At 39.6% G+C, this 25,592-nt stretch overlaps 1 protein-coding gene across 6 annotated transcripts in view; it reads left to right on the forward strand.

Moving 5' to 3' along the window:
• The window catches only part of myo5aa (myosin VAa), a 95,698-nt gene that overhangs the window by 14,000 nt on the left and 56,106 nt on the right, over positions 1–25,592 (forward strand). For 3 of the 6 annotated variants that reach the window (XM_061765692.1, XM_061765693.1, XM_061765694.1), the window contains exons 1-2: positions 6,277–6,673; positions 22,229–22,339. In XM_061765692.1, the coding sequence (XP_061621676.1) occupies positions 6,557–6,673; positions 22,229–22,339 (228 nt within the window). In that variant the 5' untranslated portion in view covers positions 6,277–6,556. Of the gene's footprint in view, positions 1–3,130; positions 3,648–6,276; positions 6,674–22,228; positions 22,340–25,592 lie in introns of those variants that run through there. The other 3 variants (XM_061765695.1, XM_061765697.1, XM_061765696.1) reach the window with 3 other exon arrangements.

A 25,592-nucleotide genomic window follows, 5' to 3' on the forward strand; every position in this document is an offset into this window, starting at 1 on the left:
AAAAAAAAAAAAAAAAAAAAAAAAAAAAAAAAAAAGGCAAATCATGCATATTATTGTGACATTTGAGATGTGAGTGAGAAAACTGCTGCCTCACAGAAAAAAGGTTATACGTTCGAGTTTCTTAGTTCTCCCCATACTTGTGCGTGTTTTCTCCAGTTTTTCCCACACTAGTCAAAAATGTGTTTTTTTACTCCCTCTTAAAATACACAAATATCAGAATAAATCCAAGAACGGGAAAAAAATGTAAAAACATGAAAATATTCAGACAAAAATATGAGACAAAAATATTAGGTGAAAAATTTAACACAAATTCAAATAAAAATATTTGAAAAATACAAAAATATTTGAAAATATCAAAAGATATTAGATGAAAATGACAAACAAATAATAATATTAGAAGCGGCACGGTGGACGATTTTCTCCTTTTGAAAATGAGCTTGTGGGTGGATGATTTAAGTACAGTATTTAACTGATTCATTAAAGTGGAATTAACAGTTCAATAAAACATTTTGCCGGCACGGTGGACGACTGGTTAGCACATCTGCCTCACAGTTCTGGGGACCAGGGTTGAAATCCCGGCCCTGCCTGTGTGGAGTTTGCATGTTCTCCCCGTGCCTGCGTGGGTTTTTTTCCGGGTACTTCAGTTTCCTCCGACATCCCAAAAACATGCATGGTAGGTTAATTAAAGACTCTAAATTGCTCGTAGGTGTGAATGTGAGTGCGATGGTTGTTTGTTTATATGCGCCCTCCAATTGGCTGGCGACCAGTTCAGGATGTACCCCGCCTCTCGCCCAAAGATAGCTGGGATATGCTCCAGCACCTCCGCAACCTGAGTGAGGACAAGCTGTATGGAAAATTAATTAATTATAATATAAAATATACAAAAAATATACAAAATACATAAGACACAAATATTAGAAATAAATGCATTAAAAATACACAAGTATAAAAAAAACAATGAGAACTACGAAACATTATAGAAAAATTATTGATACAAATATTACATGAAAAATCCACGAACATTAAAAAAAAAAAAACACTATCATGTATGATTTGGTGATGTGTTGGATTACATTCTCACTGTGATATGATTGAGATGTCACAAACCATTTGCTTGGTGCAGCTCTTCATCTTAGCTTCTCTTGTTAGCACAATGACTGCATATTTACAGTGGGTACGGAAAGTTTTCAGACCCCCTTAAATTTTTCACTCTTTGTTATATTGCAGCCATTTGCTAAAATCATTTAAGTTAATTCTTTCCTCATTGACAGAAAAAATGAATTGAAATTGTAAGACCGCCCCCTTCCGTCTGATTGGTTGCCTCTGTGTGGAAGACCCTCTTATGACAGCAGACATGTTTGTTACGTTGACAGCGCTGGCTCGGGAGCGGAGAGGTAGGCGGAGATCTTTGCGAGTGACGTACATAAGCTCGAGAAATTCGAATGCATAAAAATGTCTGGATCTCACGAATGCGTGGACCAAGGTTATCGTAAAGGAAAACGAGCGAAATAACAAACTAAAATTAAAAAAACCTTTTCATCAACAAAATAAAATAAAAACCATGTTTAAAAAAAAAAATGACATTTTACGTTTGTAAAAATAACTAAATCTAGCTATAATTACAGCGAAAATGTCCTTCGTTTTTGTCTTTGTCAATTAATTTTATTTTCATTAAAAATGAATAAAAAAATACCTACAGAGCGGATACGGAAGGAAGGTTGAACAGTCATTTGGGAATTGTAGTTCACTTACTGTGTGTCGCCTAGAAGTGACGTCATCGGGCAGCGCCGTTGTATTGACTGCTCGCCAGACTGACAACCAGACCAATTGCAAGTTTTGCCGCGAAGCTAACGTTTACATCCAAGCTGTTTTTGTTGCTAGGTGTGGCTAACAGAAATGGTTAGACAGCTACCAACTTGTTAGCACCTTCACGGAACCTGCACTTTGGTTATTTTTCTTTTGGGGAAAACGCCGCTGTTTCCCCCCACGAAAGGCAGATGTCAGAGCAGAAAAGGAGTTTGTCTCGCTGACACATCAGGTGGTTTAACTACTGCAACAACAGGAAATTTTCATAGCACTACTTGATGACTTGGAAAACTTGAAAAGCTTTGTCATAATAATCATGGACTCAACGACAACAAAAACAGACTGGATGCCCTTTCACTGGAGGTACAGCAGATAACAGCAAGCTTACTTTCTGTCTGTCTAACAGTCACAAATCTGAAAGTCCACTTGAGAAGTTTTCCATTTAGCAACAAGGGATGGAAAACATGCCTCATAAGAACTTGATATTTTTTTAAAGTTAAACATTAACACATACAAAAGGCCAGTCTACATGTAGCATGTGTCTCATGAATGGTTTTACTGTACGGTGATGCATCTAATCTAAACATAAAACAGTATTATACATTGAACTTATTGCACTTGAAATTCTGTGGACTGTTATACAGTACCTGTATTTGACTTGTGGATGGTTTTTCATCTGATAGTAAGTTAGTACATTGTTTTTAAATTCTATTTTTTTGTTTGTTTATTACACTATACGTATTGTGATTTATTTATTTTTACATTTTTAAATTTTATTTATTTTTTTATCTCTCACTTGATAAATACCCTGAAAAAAACCTACAAATAATACTGAAACTAATAAAAACTAAACTAAAATGAAGCGTTTTTGAAAACACTAACAAACCTGATCTAAAAACTAATTAAACATATCTGAATTTGAAAAAGAAAAGTCAAAATGAAATAAAAACTAACTGTAATGAAAGATCCAAAACTATGACAACCCAAGCGTGGACAATTTTAATTTATATTTCACGTGTTTACGTAGGCACCACAGAGCCAATATTACATCCCAAATACTAGAAAAAAAGTTGGTTTGGTCAAATATGGCACATTCAATTAAAATCACAATTGCCCCATCGGTTCACTTTCCTGTAAAATCTCCTGCCAGCTGACACTTTGAAGGTGTTATCATCATCAGTGTAGTGCAGAAGGTCGAAGCTGCACATTTTCTTCATTGTCAGTTTGAAATATTGACCTGTTTTTGAATAAAGGGATGGAAATTTAAAAAAATGTTTTTATTTGATTCATTGATTAATGAAAAAAAATATTTATATATTAATCGATTAGTTACATAATTGTTAGTTGCAGATCTGCAGCAAGGACATGTTTCTGAGGTCAACTGCATGTTAATAATTTTCTAGTGTGTATTTCAGCTATAAACAGGTAGCATCCTTTACCATTTTCAGCCGTGTGTTATGTCATTAAAAAAAACAAAAAATTATGTCACAGAATGTCAGCCACTGTCAATTCAATGCTCCGCAAGGAGGCTCAGGCTGCGTCTTGTCTGTAGGTGGCGGTCGTGTTGGGTTTGTTTTCTCCCTCGCCGGAGTCTCATGTGATCCCGGAAGGAGGATAGGAAGTGTGATGGACAGCTGGAAGGACCACTGAGCACGTCACAAGACCAGAAAATCTTATGGAGCGTCTGCTTAGTCTGCTCATGTTTGCTCATAGTATGGGAAGGGTCCGTCCTTTAGTGTGTTCTTGAGTTGGACTCTTGAGATTTGGAGGCATCCAGAGAAGCATGACCTAGAAGCTTGCCTGACAACATGAACCGGGAACTGGAGTATATGTTCGTTGATGTAAGTGTTTGCTTAGTTTTTTTTTTTTTTTTTTTTTTTTTTAACAAATGAGTGAGATTATTATGAAGAACTAGTTACTTTCTCGAAATTGTGGTTTTCAGCTGTGTGGTCTCCATGGTGGAGAACATGGAGCCCTTATCGGGCACACCCTGTTTAAACAATATATAGTTGACATAATCTTTTGTAGCCTTTCTGTCCCCTTGTGTTCCAACTTTTGTAAAAGCAGCATATCTTTTGTTTTGTCTTGGAGTTGCAAAAGGTTTCCTATTGAATGAAACTTGCGTTCTAATGGTTAGATACTTATTTGCAGTTAATGCTTGTTAATGCTAACAAGCTTGAATCATGATAGTGATTTACTCATTGATAAAAATCTTAGACTTGTTTTGTTATGCGAGAGACATAATTCATTGCATTAATAATTAATTGCATATCTGTTGTTGACCAATACTGGGCACTCATGCCAGGGTAGCATCTGCACCACTTGCACACTGACTGAGGAGTATCTGCAACATTTGCACAATTGACATTGTCCCAGATTATTGCACTACTAGTCACTTTAAACTGCGCACATTCCTTGAAGTCTCAGTGCCCTTTGCACGATGGTCATTGCACCGGACTATTGCTATATTAATCATTCAAACTGCTCTCATTGCTAAAGGACTCTGCATCTTTTTGCACAATTGTAATATATATATATATATATATATATATATATATGTGTATGTGTACTGGCATTACCAGATTACTAGCAACCTTTTATTGCTCAGTGACTGTTTTTCTCAATGTCTTTAGGTCTCAAAAGTATTCTCTGTCAATTGACTGTCTGTTGTCGTACTAGAGCAGCTCCAACTACTGGAGACAAATTCCTTGTGTGTTTTTTTTTTTTTGGGACATACTTGACAAAATAAAGATGATTCTGATTCTGACATAATCCACAGTGAGAATTTAACTCCGCCAGTCATTGTTGATCTACTTAATGCGAAAGCCCATCCACACCGTCTTAATTTAGGATGAGAGAGTACCTTACTATCAAGTTCAGCTGCACCTTCGGGTGGTAACAGACTTTCCCAAAATCACTCTGTCTGCTAATGCTGAGGGCTCCGGCCGCATGCTGAGCAGAAAAACAGCAGCCTCTCACGAGTGGCATCATGTGACGACGCCTAAGCAGTCAGCCACTCCGTTGACTTTGCTTTTAGTGTGAATATGTGAATGGAATGGTTTTCAAATTCCATTTTGGATGTTGGTCAAAACGTGGGAATTTCTTGATTTTATGGAGTCGTATGGTCAATACAGTAACCGGGAACAGAATCATAGTTTACGATGGGGATGCTTTTCATTGGAAAGTGACATTTTAGCATTGTGGTGAAACTTCTTTAACATATTACATCAGATGCACAAGATCGGGCATTTACCGGTACTCGCTGTTGCCTTTTACACAGAACCCAGCAGAGTCTGGATTTCACTCAACAACACAATATCCCACAATCAGATAATTAGATGACATCCCACCGACTGTCCCCGTCTTTCTGGCATTTTGTGACACATGGTGACATCTTGCCTCTCTCATGCCTCTTTTCCTCCTCTAAAGCCCCCAAATTCAAGAGTAGATTTCAACCCTGCATACCTTACACCAGCTGTTCTCAAACGTCTTGGATCGAGGGACCCCTTAAAGTGGAGAAATCTTCCAATAATCCCAACATAATCCTAATGCCAGTTACACACACCTACTTTGTGGTTCCCTAAATGTGTTTTGTTGGATTAAAGTTATAATTTTACAAGATTAAAGTTGTATTTTTATGACAATAAAGTCAAAGTTTAACAATGGAATAAAGTTGTATTTTAACAAGTTGTATTCTTTGTTTTCATAATGCTACACATTTTATTTTAGAAAAGATGCCTTTATTAAAAAAATGGGACTATAATCTCCCCCCCAAAAAATGGTTTCTGTTGTAGAAAATAGCACTTGTCTAAAGGAAATTACACCTTGTTTTCGAAAAATAGGACTTTATTCTTAGAATACGCATTGGTTCTAAAAAAAATAAAAAAATTTTTTATCAGTTTGACAAAAAGTGCTTTTAACCAAACCGTCTGGAGCGGGGTTTAAAATGTATTTCCATTGTCCCAACATTACAGAAATCTGTTATGGTTGTGAGACTACATCGGAAGATGTGAAAATGCCAGATGGACTTCCTCCCCCCCATTCCCTGTTGGCACCATTTGTACAGAACAGCAACACTGAAAAATGCTTGCTTTGAAAAAGAGCACAGATCTCTACCGAAGCCGAACAGTCGACTCGTTCGAATGAAAAACAATGACGTGCCGGGCAATACTGTTCCATTCCAATCCTGTTGGTTGCGGTAATGCACTTTCTCCCAAGTGACCCTCAACGTGATTGTCAACATACAAAGCAAACTCTTTTCACAGCAGTGCTATCTGCAGGATCTGGTTGGTCTCTGCCTCACTTGGCCCTGATTCAAGTGGTCCCTACAAATAAATAAATGACATTAAATTTGTCAATCTGCACCTTTATCTGGATCTGAACTAATATATTTAATATGGGTTAGTCTTTGACCTATGTGACTGAATTTACCAAGCAATAAATGGTAATCAAAACCTTGTGCAATAAGCTGATAAATAAGGTAATTAAATGTGCGCGGGTGCAGGGGAGTCACAGCGGGTCAACCTGATGAAGATTGAAAGGCTCAGAGCTTAGCATTTGCGTGGGGAAGTTCCTTAATCTGCCAATGACTTTGCGCAGATTTGTTACCACTTGGATTTGATGCCACGTCCTGAAGCTGCAGCCCCTCCTTTATGCACAGTCAACACTCTTCTGATGCATGCGACTCCAGAACAGTCTGGAATGAGGACATATATTGACTTTGCATTGCTCCAACAAAATTCACTTCGACATGATCCAACTCCAGAGAGTTTCGTGGGAAGATCCTGGGAAGAAGTTCTTTGTGGCGGTGGAAATGGACTCAACTCAGCAGCTGTCTGACAACATATCCGAGCTTGCGATCTTTAAGGTGATTTGATCCGCTTTTAACATTGCTTTGAATGGAATAAGTCTTTTCCTTCACATTGACTCGTGCATATACACTCAGTAGCCACACGAGAAGAGGTCCGCAACTGTACTGCATCAGGCTGACCTTAATTAGCTACAGGAGGACTGGCAAAAAGAGGCATCTCATAAAAACACACATACTACTTTCAACAATTACAGCAACAGTACATGGATATATACAAAGTGCGGAGTCCGCTGGCCTTAATGACGACGAGATATGTTATTAAGAAAAACAATTGCTTGTGTGATCAAACTCTCCCTTTACCTCTTGGTTCTGCGTTTTGGAACCACCAAGCTCTGTCCCAATGGCAGCAACTGGAAGGGGTAGTTCAAGGGTTACAAAGGATCCTGCATAATCCTGAAGCTCAGTCTCTGCAGCTGATTGGTGTAGAGCATTTATATATGTCATATTACTCTGGCCTGAGGGCCAAATTTGGCCCAAGATGTAATTATATTTGGCCCTCAAGACCATATCAAATGTGTATTAGAGCTGGCCCCCCAGTATATAGCACATGCGCCACTAATATTACAAATCCCAGAATGCTTTGCTAGTCTGTTGGCCCATCAGTCTAGACTGGCGAACGCCCCTTCCCTTTCTGTTGCAGTCGTTAGCAACTATGCTACCAGTCTCCACGAGCTAATTTACACTTCCCTTTCCCAAAAATGGCCAAACGAAAGATGGAAAATTGTTAACTTCCAAGACAGATGGGAGGCAGATTGTCTCTTCACTAATGTAAAAGACAGACCTGTTTGTCGTGTGCGGAGCAACGTGGCTGGAAAAAAGTTAATAGTTTGAAGGTTGGATTTTTATTGAAGTTCATTCTTATTTTTTGGGGGGTTGTTTTGTTGTTGGCCTTTGAAAAAAGATTTACATCAAAAAGAACGTTATTTGGAGATAGATAAATAAAAGATGGAGAGACAGAAGAATTCATGTTATCTGTTTAAATACAAAACAACAAACAAATACCACTGATGTCTTTTATCGCAAATTAGATTTCTCGTGTTTTAATATTAAAATTTGTTTATTCCAGATTCAGTGTTTAAGCAAAATGTAAGTTTGTTGTCATATGATAAACTTTAACGCTACATTTCTGCAGAGAAGGGAAACATGCACATCGCAGTTATTTTTCATTAGTTTGGCCCGCGACGTCCCAATTTTAGTCCCAATTTTAGACTTGGTAGTCTGATTGAGGACATTCTTATTTTTTGCAGATGCGTTTCCAAATTACGACATTAAGCAAAAAGATCAAATTGATTCAATAAAAGCGCGAAAAAAAGATAGTCGTAAGTATTGCCACCATTAAAAAACTGTTTCCTGAGACGGTGTAGGCGCTGGTGTCCCTCCCCTCTTACAGATCGCCTCCAAATTCAGCCCAGAGTCAATGACTATGCCCGGATATTTGTACTTGGTCACCTGCTCCACAGTCTAACCCTGGATCGAGACTGGATCAAGACCATGGCTGATTTTCCTAAACTCTATAACTATGTCTTTGGTTTTTCTTCACGTCTGATTTAAAAAAAAAAAAAAAAAAAAAAAAAAAAAAAAAAAGATTCTTCACACCATTGTAGAAATGTAAAATGGGCCCATGGCTGGGGTTCCAATCCTGGAGCAGGTTCACAATCAGCGAGTTGTCTGCGTATTTCAGAATGAACCTGTTTTCATATTGGCTCTGCGTCATGCTGGTACCAGTACAGGAAAATAATGGGATGGGCTCCACTTCACCCATGACTATAATGAGGACAAACATTATAGAAAATGTATTAATGCATGGTTAAATGAATATCTCTCTGACAGTGTCAATCAAAATTATTTTTGCACTGCTCAGGTGTACCAGGTAGAGTGGTGGTAAGGCTATATTGTTTCCCCCTGAGCCCAATATTGTTCGGCTTCCAGGTTTTCGTCTCCATCATGGGACAGAAGCCAAAGTTTCTGCTGAAGTACGGTCACCTATCGCCACGCAGAAGAGAAAGTAATGGTAATTAAATGGTGGTGTGGTTGGGTGGAATAAGATTAGTGTTAAATCCTTCGAGAGCCTAATCAGCTCCTGTGATCCTTCATCTCAGTTAAACCAGGATTAGCATCATGCTATCCTGCCTCTTGCCTTGAATTGTAGAGCATAGACTGAAGGTAAATTGTATGAGTTTGTTTTGGTGCCTCTTGGTTAAGCACCACCTTGTTTCAACTAAATTCAGTTCAGTTCCACATGCACATATTTTGTTGTATTTCGGTTTAAAAAGGTCTTAAATTGTGACCCCAACTGTCGCCCTTTGTTGGGGTCCGGGGCATAGTTATTCACTGCTATCGGTTGATTGGTTGACAGAAATTTGTCTGATTTAAGATAATTAGATGTATGATGACGGCTTCACCACATACACAACCAGTGTCAAAATTTACTTTTTGACTTTGTGCACAATAAAGGCATATTCGCTTAGTTTGCTGCCGTCTCGGTCCTCTTTGGTAGGTCGGTGGTCGCTTGCGTCCAGCGAGGAAGTGCTGTAGACGGCTGCGAGGGATTGCCGTCGCAGTGGACGCTCGCCTCCTACTAAAAATCTCCATGTTCCCATAACTTACTTAGCCTGTCTTGCACGTGTGTCTGTTTAATCTGTGTGTGTATGTTTGTGTACTTGTGCATCGTTCATATACTTGTAGACAGCAGAGGAACATAAAGGAGAAATCCACCAAAATGAAGACTAAAAAACATGAATAATATGGTACAAACATTTACTCGCCAACATGGCGGATAGCCCTCTGAGAACTACACACCAAATGGTAAATTGACTTGCATTTGGTGTCTGGTGAGTGTTACTTTCCGAACACAACGGCGTGAGAAAAGTAAATGTCAAGTGTCCTCTGATGCTAACTACTACAGTAAAGCGAAATATCGCCAGGTTGACTTTTTTTTTTTTATTCAGCCGTTCTTCTCAAATTAGAGCATGTGTTACCAGTTTGATGGAGGAAGTGGTGCTCTACAGTCTCAATACTGGCGGATCCTCGGTTTACGATGGTACAGGTATGAGGTGTTTTGAGGTTAAGAACAGTGCACATTACAATGAATGAGGTCTGGAGACTTGGACTATAAGACTTTTGAACCCACTCTTTACGGTTCTGGTTCTTACAAAAAAAAAAAAGGGATTTTGAAAAAAAAAAAAAATCATTGTTTCGTGATGCTATCATACATACAGCCTCTTTAAGTAGTTTTTTGTTTGCTGGGTTTCCTCTTTATCAGAAAAAAATGCTTACTCAAAAGGGTTTAAGTCTGGAGATTGACATGGATGCAAAAGTTTGGTGATCACAGGCTTGATGCAGGTATTGCAGTATTAGTCTAACATAAAGTAGTTTCCTTGAGTCTGGGCACATGTCTTGGGCACGAATCTGCTTCCACCTTGCATACAAATTCGGGTTATGTCGTTGCCATAGGAACAGGACTCAGTCGTAAACCGACGACCCCCTATGTGTTGTATCACTGAGCTGCTATATAGAATTGAAAAGAACCACCTTGTCTTTGTTTTACATCGAACATACGCTCTTGTAATCTAAATGCAGGGTCTCACTCGTCAGTGGTTTGTGATGTCACTGATGTCTGCCACTCGATACAAACCAAGTATCCATTGAAGCCTTAGTGGCCTCTTCCCTTTCGTCCTTGGAGCATTTCAAATGTCTGTCAGCTTGTTCCAACCTTCACATCGCCTCTAATTCCCTCTGGATTGTGTTGTCGTGTGCTATCATGCATCATATTTCAGTGGTGCCTAATTCCTCTTGATTGGGCTTGACACCTCACCCAAAGTGTGAAAGTGTGTTAGGGCGATAACTAGGATCGAGTCTTGTACTCACTAGTGCAGCGATGATGCCTCCGCAAGGTGAGATGCTGTTCAAAAATTGCCCTTGCTATTCTTAGCCCTCCATTCATTCATCTTTTTTCCTCAGCCCCAACCCCTCTCGGTTGCTAGGCTGGCTGCTGAGGCGCTCCCTGTGGGGAAACAAGAAAATGAAGCAACAAAATGGTGTAGCAGGGACAGAGAGTCATTGCGGATGCTTTGTTTGCCCTCAGTGATGACACTGGCAACCTTAGGGTTAGAATAACAGTGCTTTTTAAATGTTACCTTCTAAAAGCTCACTCGTGAAGCCAGAAGCCATGTTTTCACCAAGTGCTACACAGTTCAGTTCACCATAGTAACATTTGGAACAGTAAACTGTGTTTTGGCATGGCCGGATCTTGCATTTTTTTACGTGACTTCATGATGTTTGCTTGACGACAAGCAAAAATGTGTCTTGTGTTCTTCCCCATTCCAGCACCTATTGTTGCATCGTAGTGACATATCTGTAGACCAATTACTTGTCTCTGTCTATCCACCATACCGCTGCCAGAAAGTGGACGTGGTAACTTTTGTTGTTCGCTTTTAACAATGCATACCCAATTCAACAGAACTGTCCTGCTTTGTGAGGCTGTAACTGTATCCGAGTTAAAGACACAACAACATGGGTTTTGCCCAGTCCCAGTGTTATATTTTTATGTTCTATTAGAAAATTGTCAACTCAGGCTCGATTTACGTTCAAGTGACATAATTAAGTTTTTTTTTTTGTCCTTCTTTCAAGTGACACAATTTGGGGTGATGGGTGGGGCGGGGGTAAGGCATAGAGTCAAATCTCGTCAGATTGAAATTAGGCTTCTTCCAAATGTGGATAAAAATCTGATATACATTTAGGCCCAAAAATATTTGGACAGTGATACAAGTTTTGTTATTTTAGCTGTTTACGAAAACATATTCAGTATGGTCTTAAAGTGCATACTCTCAGCTGTAATTTGAGAGTATCCACATCCAAATTGGAGCAAGGGTTTAGGAATTACAGCTCTTTAATACGTATCCGCCTCTTTTTCAAGGGACCAGAAGTACAATACAATACAATTGGACAATAGACTCAGCTGCAAAAATAAATAACAAGGCTTCCATGGTGAACAAAAATCTCTTCACAACATCCACACAAGTGAAGAACACTCTCCAGGAAGTAGGTGTATCAGTATCTACAGTGGCTACGGAAATTATTCAGACCCCCTTAAATTTTTCTCTATTTGTTATATTGCAGCCATTAGCTAAAATCATTAAAGTTCATTTTTGCCCTCATTAATGTACACACAGAACCCATATTGACAGAAAAAAAAACGGAATTGTTGAAATTTTTGTAGCTTTATTAAAAAACAGAAATATCACACAGCCATAAGTATTCAGACCCTGTGCTGTGACGCTCATATATTTAACTCGGGTGCTGTCCTTTTCTTCTGACCATACTTGAGCTGGACGGCCAAACTGAGCAATCGGGCGAGAAGAGCCTAGGTGAGAGAGGTAAAGAAGATCCCCAAGATCACTGTGGTTGAGCTCCAGAGATGCAGTCGGGAGATGGGACAAAGTTCTAGAAAGTCAGCCATCACTGCAGTCCTCCACCAGTCGGGGCTTTATGGCAGAGTGGCCTGACGGAAGCCTCTCCTCAGTGCAAGACACATGAAAGCCTGCATGGAGTTTGCTTAAAAAAAAAAAAAAAACACCTGAAGGACTCCAAGATGGTGAGAAATAAGATTCTCTGGTCTGATGAGACCAAGATAGAACTTTTTGGCCTTAATTCTTAGTGGTAAGTGTGGAGAAAACCAGGCACTGCTCATCACCTGTCCAATACAGTCCCAACAGTGAAGCATGGTGGTGGCAGCTTGTTGTATCATTCCCAAAGAGACTCATGGCTGTATTAGCTCAAAACGGTGCTTCTACTAAATACTGAGCAAAGGGTCTGAATAGTTATGACTGTGTGATATTTCAGTATTTCTTTTTTAATAAATCTGCAAATATGGGGTGCTGTGTGTACATGAATCAAGAAACAAAATGAACTTAAATGATTTTAGCAAATGGCTGCAATATAACAAAGAGTATAACATTTAAGGGGGCCTGAATACTTTCCGTACCCACTGTAAGTCTACCATAAAGAGAAGACTTCATGAGAGTAAAAACAAAGGATTCACCACAAGGTGCAAGCCATTAATCAACCTCAAAAATAGAAAGGCCAGAATTGACTTTTCCAAAAAACACCTGAAGTCAGCCCAGTTCTGGAACGGCATTCTTTGGAAAGATGAGACTAAGATCAACCTATACCAGAATGATGGGAAGAAGAAAGTTTGGAGAAAAATTGGAACACCTCACGATCCAAGCACACCACATCTTCTGTAAAACATGGTGGAGGCAGTGTGATGGCATGGACATGCAAGGCTTCCAGTGGGACTGGGTCACTTGTTTATTGATGATGTGACAACGGACAGAAGCAGCCGGATGAATTCTGAAGTGTATAGGATATACTTTCTGCTCAGATTCATCCAAATGCAGCAAAATTGATTGGACGGCGCTTCACAGTACAGATGGACAATGATCCAAAACATACAGCAAAAGCAACCCAGGAGAATTTTTTAAAGCAAAGTGTAATATTCTGCAATGGGAGTCAATCACCAGATCTCAACCCAATCGAGCATGCATTCCACTTGCTCAAGACAAAACTTAGGGCAGAAAGACCCAGAAACAAGCAACAACTGACGACAGCTGCAGTAAAGGCCTGGCAAAGCATCACACAGGAGGAAACCCAGCGTTTGGTGATGTCCATGTGTTCCAGACTTCAGGCAGTCATTGCCTTCAGAGGATTCGCAACACAATATTGAAAAGTAACATTTTACTTAGGGTTATGTTTATTTGTCCAATTACTTTTGAGCCCCCGAAATGAGGAGAGTTTGTATACAAATAGCTACATTTCCTACGTTTAACCCCTTGAATTAAACCTTAAAGTCTGCACTTAATTTCCCTTGTAGTTGTTTCATTTCAAATCCAATTTGGTAGCATGCAGACCCCAACGAAGATTGTGTCACTGTCGAAATATTTCTGGGCCTAACTGTATATGTAAATACCAGAGGTGCTTTGCAAGTCACAAGTAAGTCTCAAGTCTTTGCCCTCAAGTCCCGAGTCAAGTACCAGGTTGAGATATGATCGATTGGTAAATAAACTGAATAAAAAAAGAGAGTACAAGAGATTCTTGAGAGCAGGAAGCCCAGACAGCAGGAAGCCCAGACAGCACACCGCCGTGTAACTATTTGCGTGATCGCTCACAAAGATAGCTGCTAATGCAAATGAAAAGAAGCATATGTGACGTCCAGCCACGTGATTCCCACATTAAATGTGGATTTGTTTTTTGTTTTTTTTGCAATTAACATCCTTGTTACATTAAATGTCGTTGTTTCTGTGTGTGTATGTTAACAATGGTTCTTTATTTTGCTGCCACAATTATTGTTAATTTATGTTGTACTTGTTTTGTTTGTTTGTTTTAATAAAAGCATTACTTTAGGTAATGTGTGAAAGAATGACCCCTCATTCAATTCAGAGCGGGCCCAATAGGGCATTAACTGTTAAAAGATAAAAGCCAACTACACATTAGCAGTGATGGTATGGGACACCTACCCTAATAAATAATAATTAAGACTTGCAGCATTTTTATATACCATATTTTCCTGGAGTAAAACAGTGAGTTGCACATATAGCTATAGAAAGAGAAAGCTACAAAGTTTTGGTTTCTCAGTGCTTTGGTCAAAGTAGTCTTTTCAAGTCAATGGGTCCAAGTGAAGTCACGAGTCATTGCTGTTCAAGTCCAAAACGAGTTGTAAGTCTTTTAACATATTGTTGAGTCTAAAGTCATCAAAGTCTTGACTTGAGTTGAAGTCATGTGACTCAAATCCACACCTCTGATAAATACCACCTAAGGGGCCATTTACAGAAGCTCTAAAAATATATATATTTTTAAATGTGTCGTGTCATTTGTTTCCAACAATCTGGACACTGAAATGCAAACTTTTGAAAATGTGTTTCAAAGTTTTGGAAAATTACAATGTTACTGTTTCCATGTAAACGGTCAAGTTAGTCTTATTGGGAAATAATAGCATATCTGTGTAGGTATATGCATCCATCATCTAGGGATGTTCGATACCACTTTCTTTTCAGACTGATACCAGTACGAGTATTCACTTTGATGACTCACTGATACCGATACTGAGTACTGACGATCTGACACTAGGTCCTGGTTAAACTTAGTACATAACCAACACAAAGGTGAGAATTTTGGACAAATGTATTTTTTTTCTTCTTCAAATGACACCACGGCAGGAACCCTACTGGACTTGAACATAGTTATTTCTATTTTTATTACATTTACTTGTCATGTGACAAGTATTCGGCGTCCTACTACTAAACCAGTCACGCAGATGACACTCAGTCGTTGGCGTGACCATGATGTCATGATTCAGATGATTAGTAGTGAAGCAGCAGATCCAATTAAAAGTCTCCCTCTTGTCGTGCGGGTCCACAATAAGACCTCTCTGTCCCTACAGCATGGGATCGGAATCGGCGTTTTACGTAACTAAACCGAAGACCCAGCGAAATCGACAGACGAGCATGCATTCATTCCTCGACTCTGGTGCAAGCAAATGAATCTGAGAAGAGGGAAAATTCTCTCGTGTGCAGATTATCACACAGAAAGGTTTTAGTGACTTTTAATCCTGATTTGTGGATACACAGTATTTGGACAGTGGCAGCTCTGATTGCCCTAAATAAATGCAGGGCAGAGTTTTTATGATTATGCTCTTACCACCACCACAATGGATTCACAAATTCACACTCACATTCACACCTATGGAAAATTTAAATTTAGTCTTCAATGAACCTAATATGCATGTTTTTGTGGGAGGAAGTGGGAGTACCCAGAGAAAACCTGTCCATACTGCTGCTCCTATTGATTTACCGAATTGAAAGAATGCTCTTGACTCAAAAATAATGGACATTGAACAATATTCCAATAGTTTTCCTGCTCTTAAATTCTGCCCATATACATATATGCTTTATAACATGGCTGTAACTCTTAAATTGCAAATGCCATATTTGTGTGAAACCTCTTAAAGATGAAAGTCTGCAGTTTAACAACATTTAGATTTTGTTCCTTTTAAAATTCACTGTCGTGATATTCTGTATCGAGGAAAAATATACTCACCTAACTTTGTGAGAGAGCATAGGTTTTTAGTTTTGACAATGTGCATAGCAACAATGACAGCAGCAATTGCAATGTCAGTAGTACCCCTCACATTTCAAGCGACACATTCTATTTCATGTTTTCAAGGCAATGTGAGATTAAAAATCCTGCAATCAAGTGATTTTACACCAAACAAAATCTTTGTAAAAGCCGGATTAAGTGGATAAAACTTGCTAGATTTTTTTCTGCGAAATCTCTTTAAAGTCCTCATTCCTTCTCAGCTCACTTATTTAATGTCAAATACCACACAGATACACACAGTTGTTAAGGTCACAATGTGGTTCTGGTGATGGTGCTTATATCATTACAAGGAAGACAGCGAATGTATCCGCACCCATACAATTTCATGTGTAAGTCAGATTCCGCCGCCATGTGACTAGCAGCATTCATTGCTGTTTTTCCACGGTCTGTGATCAGCTGATTACCTCCAGTCTAGGCTTCATGAGTCCTTTTTTTATAGTCAAGTGTGTGTGTGTGTCTGTCTGTTTGTGTGCAAAAGAGAGAGACAATTGTGTGGCTGCACACAATCCACAAATGCTCAATCTGAGTTCTGGGTTGCCTTAACAGTTTGTTCGCACAAACGTCCGACTGTTGTTTCTTCCACTTTCTCTGAGGTCAGTCTGTCAAATACAGTGCTACTTCCATTACGTCAAAACATTTCCTATTGCGATCAATTATATTTGGAATACAGTAATCCCATGTTCCTGTATTCACGGCAGATAGGAACCAAGCCCTGCCATGAACAGCGAAAAACCGTGAGTAATTGATGCCCCCCAAAATGTTCATAAGTGCCTACATTAACAGTTTACATGGTAAATCTACCACAAACTATAATCCCAAAACAGTTTATTTCATACTTTTCTTACTTTGCCCTTAAAAATTAATAACTTACATTTCAATGAAATGCACCTGAAGTCTACATGCACATGTGGTGAAGACTCTTCTTCTGCTAACAACCCAGGCTAAACTTAGTTCCTCCCTGACATACAAAGCTTGCCTCACAGTTCAACATAGTTCCTTGACACAAGGTACCGCTTTCCTATTAGACTGGGCGTTTTGTGGCATTTTATGGCCTTTCAAAAAGAGCTATAAAACTGTAAGTAGGTGAATTTTTGGGAATAGCTGGGGATAGGTTCCACAGAAAAGATGTGAGGAGGTGAATATGTGAACCGTAAATATACGGGGGATTACTATACTCCGTTCCAGAGTGCAAACAGTTGCTGTCATAAAGCCTTTATTGAGTGGACAGGCAATGTTTTAACTAATATCCATTCATTTTCTATATTTGTCCTCATTTTGGTCTCAGGCCGCTAACTTTGGGTGGAAGGCATGGTACACCCTATACTGGTCTGCAGTAGGGTTGCGCATCGAGAATTGAGAACCTATTGGAACCAGAACGTTCCGCTTCTCCCGGAATTGTTCAAATTTTAAAATGTCAGTTCCCAGTTTCGATGCCCACAGTCCGCCAACCCTGAAGACGAAAGTGCCGAAAACCAACAAAGAAGAACACGCATTAAGATGTGCTTGTGCCCAACGGTGGCGGCAAAAAAAAGTGTGTCTTAACTTTGTTAAAATCATTGGCCAGCCCCCTAAAAGAATCGGAATCGAGAATCGTTTGGACCCGGAATCCGGACCGGAATTGCTAAAATTCAAACGATAGCCAACCGTCATCTGCAGCCAATCAAAAGGCATATAAAACCCACCCAAGTATGGGTAGAACTTGAATAACTCAGAGATTCGAACCCAGAACCTCTCGACTGTAAGGCAGATGTGCTAACCACCTTCATCATGCTGCCGTTTCATGTAACATTTTGACATTAGCTGTCAAGTTAACCAGCCTATTACGAATCTTAAAAATCTTCACCAACAAAACACTCAGTCTTAACTAATGTGGCTCCAGTGCGACCTAATTTTTTTTAAGCCCACCAATGAAAATTTGGGTTCATGAGCGCGCATGTTTTTAATTTTTAACTTAATTTTTGGGGATGGGGGGACTCTGGTTTGATCTTCTTGGGCAGCTGTCAATATACTTTGGTAGGCCGTCCAAGTAAAGCACAAGTGGGGGAAACCCTGATGTCACACGCTTGGTACTGGAAGCAACACAGGAACTCCCATACATACGCAGCGTCGTTTGGCACATGAATCATTTTTCTTTGATTAGAATGTTTTCATGATTGAGTGAAGCCAAAATCGAAATCACTATTTCAATTAATTGCCTAGCCCAAAATCAAAGTACATATAAATACAATAAACAAAGGCTAAAAGTGAAGGACATTTGGATTTTTTTTCCCTCTGTGCATGTGATGACTAGCATTCCCACTCTATCTAGTTACAGGCTATTAAGTAACATGCCCATTGCATATGGAATCGCCAACGCAAGGGGTGCCATCAGTTATTTTGATATCTTCTCTTTTTGGTGGTGTGGAGTTTAAGAGGTGGATAAAGTGATGCAGTCATCATGCCTAAGGTGTAACATGCAAGCTTGTGGGGGCGGTTTTGGGATCTGGGTTTGATTCAGTTGTTCAATTCACCAGGTCAGTGGTGTTCAAGGAAAAAGGTATATTCTGCATTTTTCACACAATTTAAACGTTCCCTGGTTAGGGCTGGGCATCGTTTGAATTATAGCAATTCTAGTCCCGATTCCGGTTCCTTATTTGGATTCCGGTTCCAAACGATGCTTGATTCTGATTCTTTTAGGAGGCTGGGTTAAAAATGTTTGCATGGTTTAAATAAAGGGTGTCCAAATTATGAAATTAGCAATTATGCTAATGAACATTTGACTCAGGGTTCTTCATGACCAGTATCAATAATCAACCCTATGAACTAAAAGGCAATGTGTGTGGAACTAACCCAATTGATTTAATATTTATTAGTTATTGTTTCAGCTAAGTTAAATATAGCATTGTTAAAATCGTTATTTGAGACTGCTTTTTCACGTCAAATGGTTTATATGTGCAAGTTTTAACTTGATTTCCTGTTTTAAGCTTGTAACCTTTTATTTTAAAGGGTATGCACCAGAACTTAGTATTTTGGCATGAAAAGTAACTTCACACGGCACCGGTGATTTTTAATGGATGGAACCAAATGCTTTAAAACGTTGATTCCTTTCCTTACCCACCGATGAGGCACAAGGTTAGTGCTTGTGAAACTGTGAGACGTTTATACGAATTTTGTGCCAATTCATTCTGATGTAATGATGTAAAGTTGCTACGGTGAAGTTTTAGCTCAATCTTAAGCTTTTTTTTTCTGTCATCGACTCTTAATTTGGTTTGAAGCAAAGCATAGCAAATGTATTTATATAGCGCATTTCATACACAAGGTAACCCAATGTGCTTTACATGGTACAAGGCATTTACAAACAAAGAAAAAAAACAGCTTTTAAACATTTAAAGCAAAGAGGGGGGGAAAAAAGTACAAATAAAACAATGCACAGAGGAAGAAATATAATTTAAAAGTGGAAATACTCTAAAAAGCATGAGAAAAAAAGAAGAGCTTTTAACCTGGACTTAAAAACATTCACACTTCTGTTGGCAACTTATTCCATTTGTGTGCAGCATAATAGCTAAATGCTGCTTTACCATGTTTGCTTTGGACACTGTGCTCCACTATTTGGCCTGAGTCTGTCAATCTCAGAGCCCTATTGGGTTTGTATTCCATTACCATTTCTATTCAGGACCTAGACCATTTAGTGATTTATAGACCAATAGCAGAACTTTCAAATCTATTTTAAAGCTGACTGGAAGCCAGTGTAAATACTTTAGACTTGGAGTAATATGACCTCCTTGTTCTCGTCAGAACCCGAGGTGCAGCTTTCTGAATGAGCTGCAGCTGTTTAATGCTCTTTTTGGGAGAAGACCATTACAATAGTCAAGTCTACTTGAGATAAAAGCATGGGTAACCTTCTCCTGGTCTGCTTGACATATGCAAGCCTTCACTCTTGATATATTCTTCAGATGGTAGAAGGCAGTTTTAGTAATTGCTTTGATATGACTGTTGAAAGTCAGGTCGGAATCTATGAGAACACCAAGGTTTCGGACATGGTCTTTGGTTTTTAAAGAGAGTAACTCCAGGTATTTAGTAATAACAAATCTTCCTTTCTTTATTGACAAAAACAATTCTCTCAGTTTTGTTGTGGTTTAATTGAAGAAAATTTTGGCTCATCCAGTTATCTGTTTTAGACAGTGACACAACACCTCAATTGAACTAATTGTAGTCCTCTGGAGACACTGCTAGATATAACTGTGTGTCATCCGCATAGCTATGATAGTCAAAATTAAAGTTCTGAATAATTTGACCCAAGGGTAACATATACAGGCTGAACAAGGAGGGGTCCAAGAACTGACCCTTGAGGGACCCCATGGGTCATTGTCATTCGATGAGATTGAACACTTTCAATGGTTACAAAATAACTCCTTTCCTCCAGGTAGGATCTAAACCAGTTCAGGACTGTTCCATTTAGTCCTACTCACGTTTCCAACCTGTTAGGCAGTATATTATGAGCTACCGTATCAAAAGCCGCACTGAGGTCCAACAAGACCGGAATTGACACCTTTCCCGAGTCAGTATCCAACCTTATATCATTTAGCACTTTGACAAGAGCAGATTCTGTACTGTGATGAGTTCGGAAACCTGATTGAAAGTTTTTCCTGGGTGGGTTCAGATGCAGTATAATTTTTATCATTTTGCTGATTTGTGCTGATATTTTGAAGATGAAAGTAAACACTAATAACCATCAGTACAAAAATGCAACCAACCGTTGACCTTGTTAGCTGTCTCAATTTTGGCATAGACATATTTTATTGTTTCACTCACCCAAGTGACTGAGAGTTGACTTCACTAAAGGTCCGTGCAGTGTAGGCTGAGGCTCGGAGCGATATAATCTTATTCCTAGTGTTGTACTGAGGCGACTGGTCGTTCATTTAGACTAAGTTAAGACACACTTTTGTGCACTGCCTCTGTTGAGCACAAGTACGTCTTTTGCCGCCTCTTCGTTGGTTTTCGCCACTTCTTCGGGCGCCGACCCCGAAGGCATCGATAAGGCATCGAAACAGGAAACGGAAATTTTTCAATTTGAACAATTCCGGGAGAACCGAAACGTTAGTACTGGTTCCAGTTGGTTCTCGATTCTCGAATTCTAGGATATTTTACACACTCTTATTTCTTGTTTTGCTGAAATTAGGAAATTTTGAGGGCCGACACAATGGTTTTACCTGCAGAAACGCAGTCCAGAGTTTGGATAAAAGCAGATGTCCATAAGCAATGAAAGCATTTTAACTTGGACAGGTAGCAATTGATGCACTGCACTGTGTGTATGTGGCACATGGGCACATCACCAAACACAAATACGCCCCCAACAAGTTCACAATTTCACCGCACAATCAAATGAGTGCTAACACGCTAATGCTAAGATGTGTCTCCAATGAGACTCAGTGGAGCTCTGGTTACCCTGTGGCTTTGACATGTTAGCAAGAGCATTGCACCTGTGGGGAATGTGGGGGTTTCTCCATGACAATGTTTCACATAGTGTGATCTGGTGGCCAGACTAGCTTGAAAGTGGCTCTGGATTTTCATCCAGCCTAGCTGATCATCTCAGCTCAGGGTGAGGAAACTGTGTGGGAATGGTTAAAAGTAAAGGTCACTAAATTAAAAAGAGACAGATATTTTTTCAGAATTAAAACCGGTCGCCAGTCCTCCAGCTTTAATGCATCATACACCGTCAGTGGAGAGGAGGGCAGCGTCAGGCTGGGAGGACACCCGGCCAGGTGTTCCGGCACTCCGGCGTGCTTTCTGGCCCGCCATGTCTTTGCCCCGCTGACTTTTATTGCGCTACATACATTCACACATCCACATAAAAGAATGCGATTTGACTTTGGTAAAGTTACTTGTAGTCCAATATCTAGACTAACTATTGTTCTGCTGAGGTTCCCTCTGTCTATCTCCTACAAGCCTTTTCTGTCCGGTTGCATTTTCAATAAACATCAGAATAATTAACAAAAATAATAGATAAATTAAACAGACGGAGTATTTCAAACTCCACTGGCACACAGCAAATCTGTTCCAGCACAAACGGCATACAGATCCACCAGTCTGCATGCAGCTGAACAGGACAGGTTAAATAAATAAATAGATGAATAAATATTATCCCCATTGTTACGTAACATGGCAGAACAGCTCCTTCACGTACATTTTCAGAAAAAGGCACATTAATGAAGATGTATTGGGGTGCTTAATTTCACACTTGATGGGTAGACAGTGACTCCAGAGAGCCAACTATTTGTATGCAAGCTATTAAAAAGTCAACTTTCTATCATACGACCCTTTAATTGTGGGAACATGCGACATCAGTTTCCTAACAGGGTCATGGTGAGTGCGAGACCATCTCTCTAGCTTGAAGTTTTTTCCTTGTTTTTGTTTTTACAGTGTGCTCGGGTGTGGATCCCTGACGTCGAGGAGGTGTGGAAGTCAGCCGAGCTAACTAAGGACTACAAAAATGGCGACGCCTCCCTGCAGCTCATGCTGGAGGATGGAGCGGTGAGCAGCATTACTTCTTCCTGCTACCCCTCTTCAGCTCTTTTGTTCATCTTCGTGCCTCTAAGACATATCAGTCTCATGAGCATTATTAGTTTTGCTATTAGCTCACAAAGCATAAATGAGGTTTACAAAGATGCCCTCTGGGAGCAATTTAAATGTGCAGCAGCAAATTTCATTCCTCAAAACCACCACCAGCATTCTTACTCTCTCTTACTCTTGACTATCTCTGCATGTGTGGTAAAAGCCATGTCGTTCCCTCAATTGCAAGGATAGTGGAGTCCTAATTTGAAAACAGTTTTTATGGCTATTATCTTCTTATCTTCTTATCTTGTCTCAATTGTAATTTGTTTCGTCTTTTATAAAAGTGTTTCTGCTTTTGTTAATGTGTTTTCTGAAATGTAAAAGTGTTTCACAATTTGTTATATTGTTTTGCACTACCAGGCCACGGTAGAAAACCCTGACATTTCTTATGAGGAGGAGGCACAAGTTTACAAGTATGTGTGGCTAAAATCAAAATCCTAAAATCGTTTCTACAACGTTGAACCAACCTGGTACATCCAGAACAATGGAGAACTCCCTCCATTGCGGTGTCTTTTTTACTACATCACGGTACACCACCTGTCTTGTGTCCCAGAGCTTGAGACGCTGGGACACCACATTAATTATTGATTACTCCATTTTTTTCCCACCATGTTGTTTTCATTGTCGAACCCCTGTCGTTACAGCACACTGCTGCCCGAATTGAACATTTTTCAATTTGTGTGCCCGACTCTTGGGTCCCTAGCCCCCGCAGCACGGCAGCACATTTACAATGAATGAATGGTTGGTTGATGGCGCACTGTGCTGTGCTAATAAGTGCTGTGTGGAACGGCCTTTTAAATAACTTTGTGGCATTTTTCCATTCTCTGATTGGATGGTCGGCTAGAGGAAGCCAAGTTTGACTTGCAAAACACATTTGCTGCAATATGCACAGATTAATACATATAATAATCTCTGGTGAGTATTATGAATTTTATTTCCACATTTGAGGTTTTTGGGATATTATTAGGTAGCAGTTGCGTGCTGTTATATTGTATTTTTGTGTACTGTTGTAGTGTGATGTGATAGTGATGCTGTTAAGATGTGGCTTAAGTCCCAGGAACCCAAGTCCCACTGATAATTCCTACTGTAAAAAAATTTCAAAATCCAAACAAATCGCCTTTTGAGGTTCCTCTTTGCTCATGGGAGCACAAAATAGCAGATTTTGTTTCACTTGGTTTGCTGAGTCTCTGTGCTGTAATTAGGCATTCACTGTCACTGCACACTGTATTTAGCAAGGCCGAGAGACGAATGTGTTGATGTGAACTTACAAAAAGCTTTTGTCGCAACACAAAATGACATGCTTAATGAGGCAGATTTCCTGTGGCGCAGTTGAACGAGCATCAGAAGGCAGAAAATGTTTAATGGAATTTTTCCAAATGTAATGTTTGAGGTTGAAGCGTGCCTGGCGAAATGCAATTTGCAGCAGTGCCACTGTAAACAAAAACATAGCTGATCCGGGGTACTTTTGCCAAATCATGAAGTGCGCATCTCATGACATATTTCAGATAAGATACACTGGCCTGCGTCAAATGCATTAGGAATAGATTCAGTGGGCGGTGACGTTTTATTGATTATTTCAACGGCGGCTACCCACACATCCAGTCAGACATGTTGACTTAGCCCCTAGCTTTTCCTTCCTTACTCCATTTGCTGCAGTGTTTGAGGAACACTTTATTGAAAATGTTTCCCCCAATGAAGGCACGGGTGAGTATATGAGATGGATCCTCTTATAGATCAGCGTCGAATTAAGTTGTAGATTAAAGAAACAAAGGGAATATAGAGGAGCGCAAATAGGTAAGGTCGTCCGCTTAGTCTGTGAGTGTATCAAAGAAGCCTTAAACTCACCTAAAGCCTCTTGTATAACCCTTGTTTGTTATTTTCATTAGTTTGTCAACAAAGTTAAGCGACAAAAAAATATTTAATTACTGTGATAGTTTTATTTTGATCCTGTTCAAATGTTTTTATGTTTTAACAGTAGTGTCTTTATATGCTATATGCAGCTATATAATAGGTTCTGGTTGTTGTTGCCTCACCAGTCATGACAATGCAGTTCGCTTTAAAATTTTGTAATAATTTTTTTTTCCACCTTTTCAAAAGTCTAGTAGCTCTAAATTATTCATCCTTCACTGTGTGTTACATATATTTGCAACAGTTGGAGTGAACCAACAAATAGCTTAGTCAACACGATACCATAAGTGGCGATTTGTTATTCGTACATTTTACAATGGTGGTGGAATAATTTTGATTATAACAGTAAATGAAGCAGGAATCTTAAAGGAGACGTTTGTTTTCAGTTCTCAGGTCTCTGAATAAAAGGTCTCTGACATTCTTCTTTCAAAATACATGATAAATAATTTTAATTTACATTTTTAAGCTCTTAACTCCAATTTAAACTACGCATATTTGATGGGTTGGTTCTATCTCACTTCTCATGTGCCCCTTGTACAACGAGGCCAATGAGGACTGGAGAGAGCTAGGGACTAGGAGTGTAGCTACTTTTTCTAATACGACCCAGAGTCGACCAATGAACACAAAATACGCCCAGGCCCAGCATTGACAACTTTGCCGAACATTTGAGTATGTGCCGCTGACCAGAAGGTATTTGCAGCTCTGCTTACCTTTTGCCTTTGACCTGATAATGCTTCAATGTAATACGACCGTCATTTTAAAATAAAGGATCTTTACCCAGCACATCTGCCTCAAAGTTCTGAGGACTCTGGTTCAAATCCGGCCTCGCCTGTGTGGAGTTTGGATGTTCTCCCCGTGCCTGTGTGGGTTTTCCCCGGGAATTCCGGTTTCCTCCCACATCCCCAAAACATGCATGGTAGTTTAATTGACAATTTCAAATTGCCCATAGGTGAGTGCAAATGGTTGTTTGTTTATATGTGCCCTGCGATTGGCTGGCGACCAGTTCAGGTTGTACCCCCGCCTCTCGTCCAAAGACAGCTGGGATAGGCTCCCACACGCCTGCGACCCTCGTGAGGATAAGTGGCACGGAAATTTGATGGATTGATGGATGGCTAGATATTTACCCAGCCTAGCTGCCAAGTCATGGGAGGAGAAAATTAGCCATGCTGTTGTTGCAAAACAACAGGGCAGAAATGCAGAACGGCTCGCTCACAGACACATTTTCAGAAATGGGCAGAAAACTAAACTAAACTAACTATCCATC

The sequence above is a fragment of the Phyllopteryx taeniolatus genome, chromosome 2, assembly GCF_024500385.1.
Source record: "Phyllopteryx taeniolatus isolate TA_2022b chromosome 2, UOR_Ptae_1.2, whole genome shotgun sequence".
Lineage (NCBI taxonomy): Eukaryota > Metazoa > Chordata > Actinopteri > Syngnathiformes > Syngnathidae > Phyllopteryx > Phyllopteryx taeniolatus.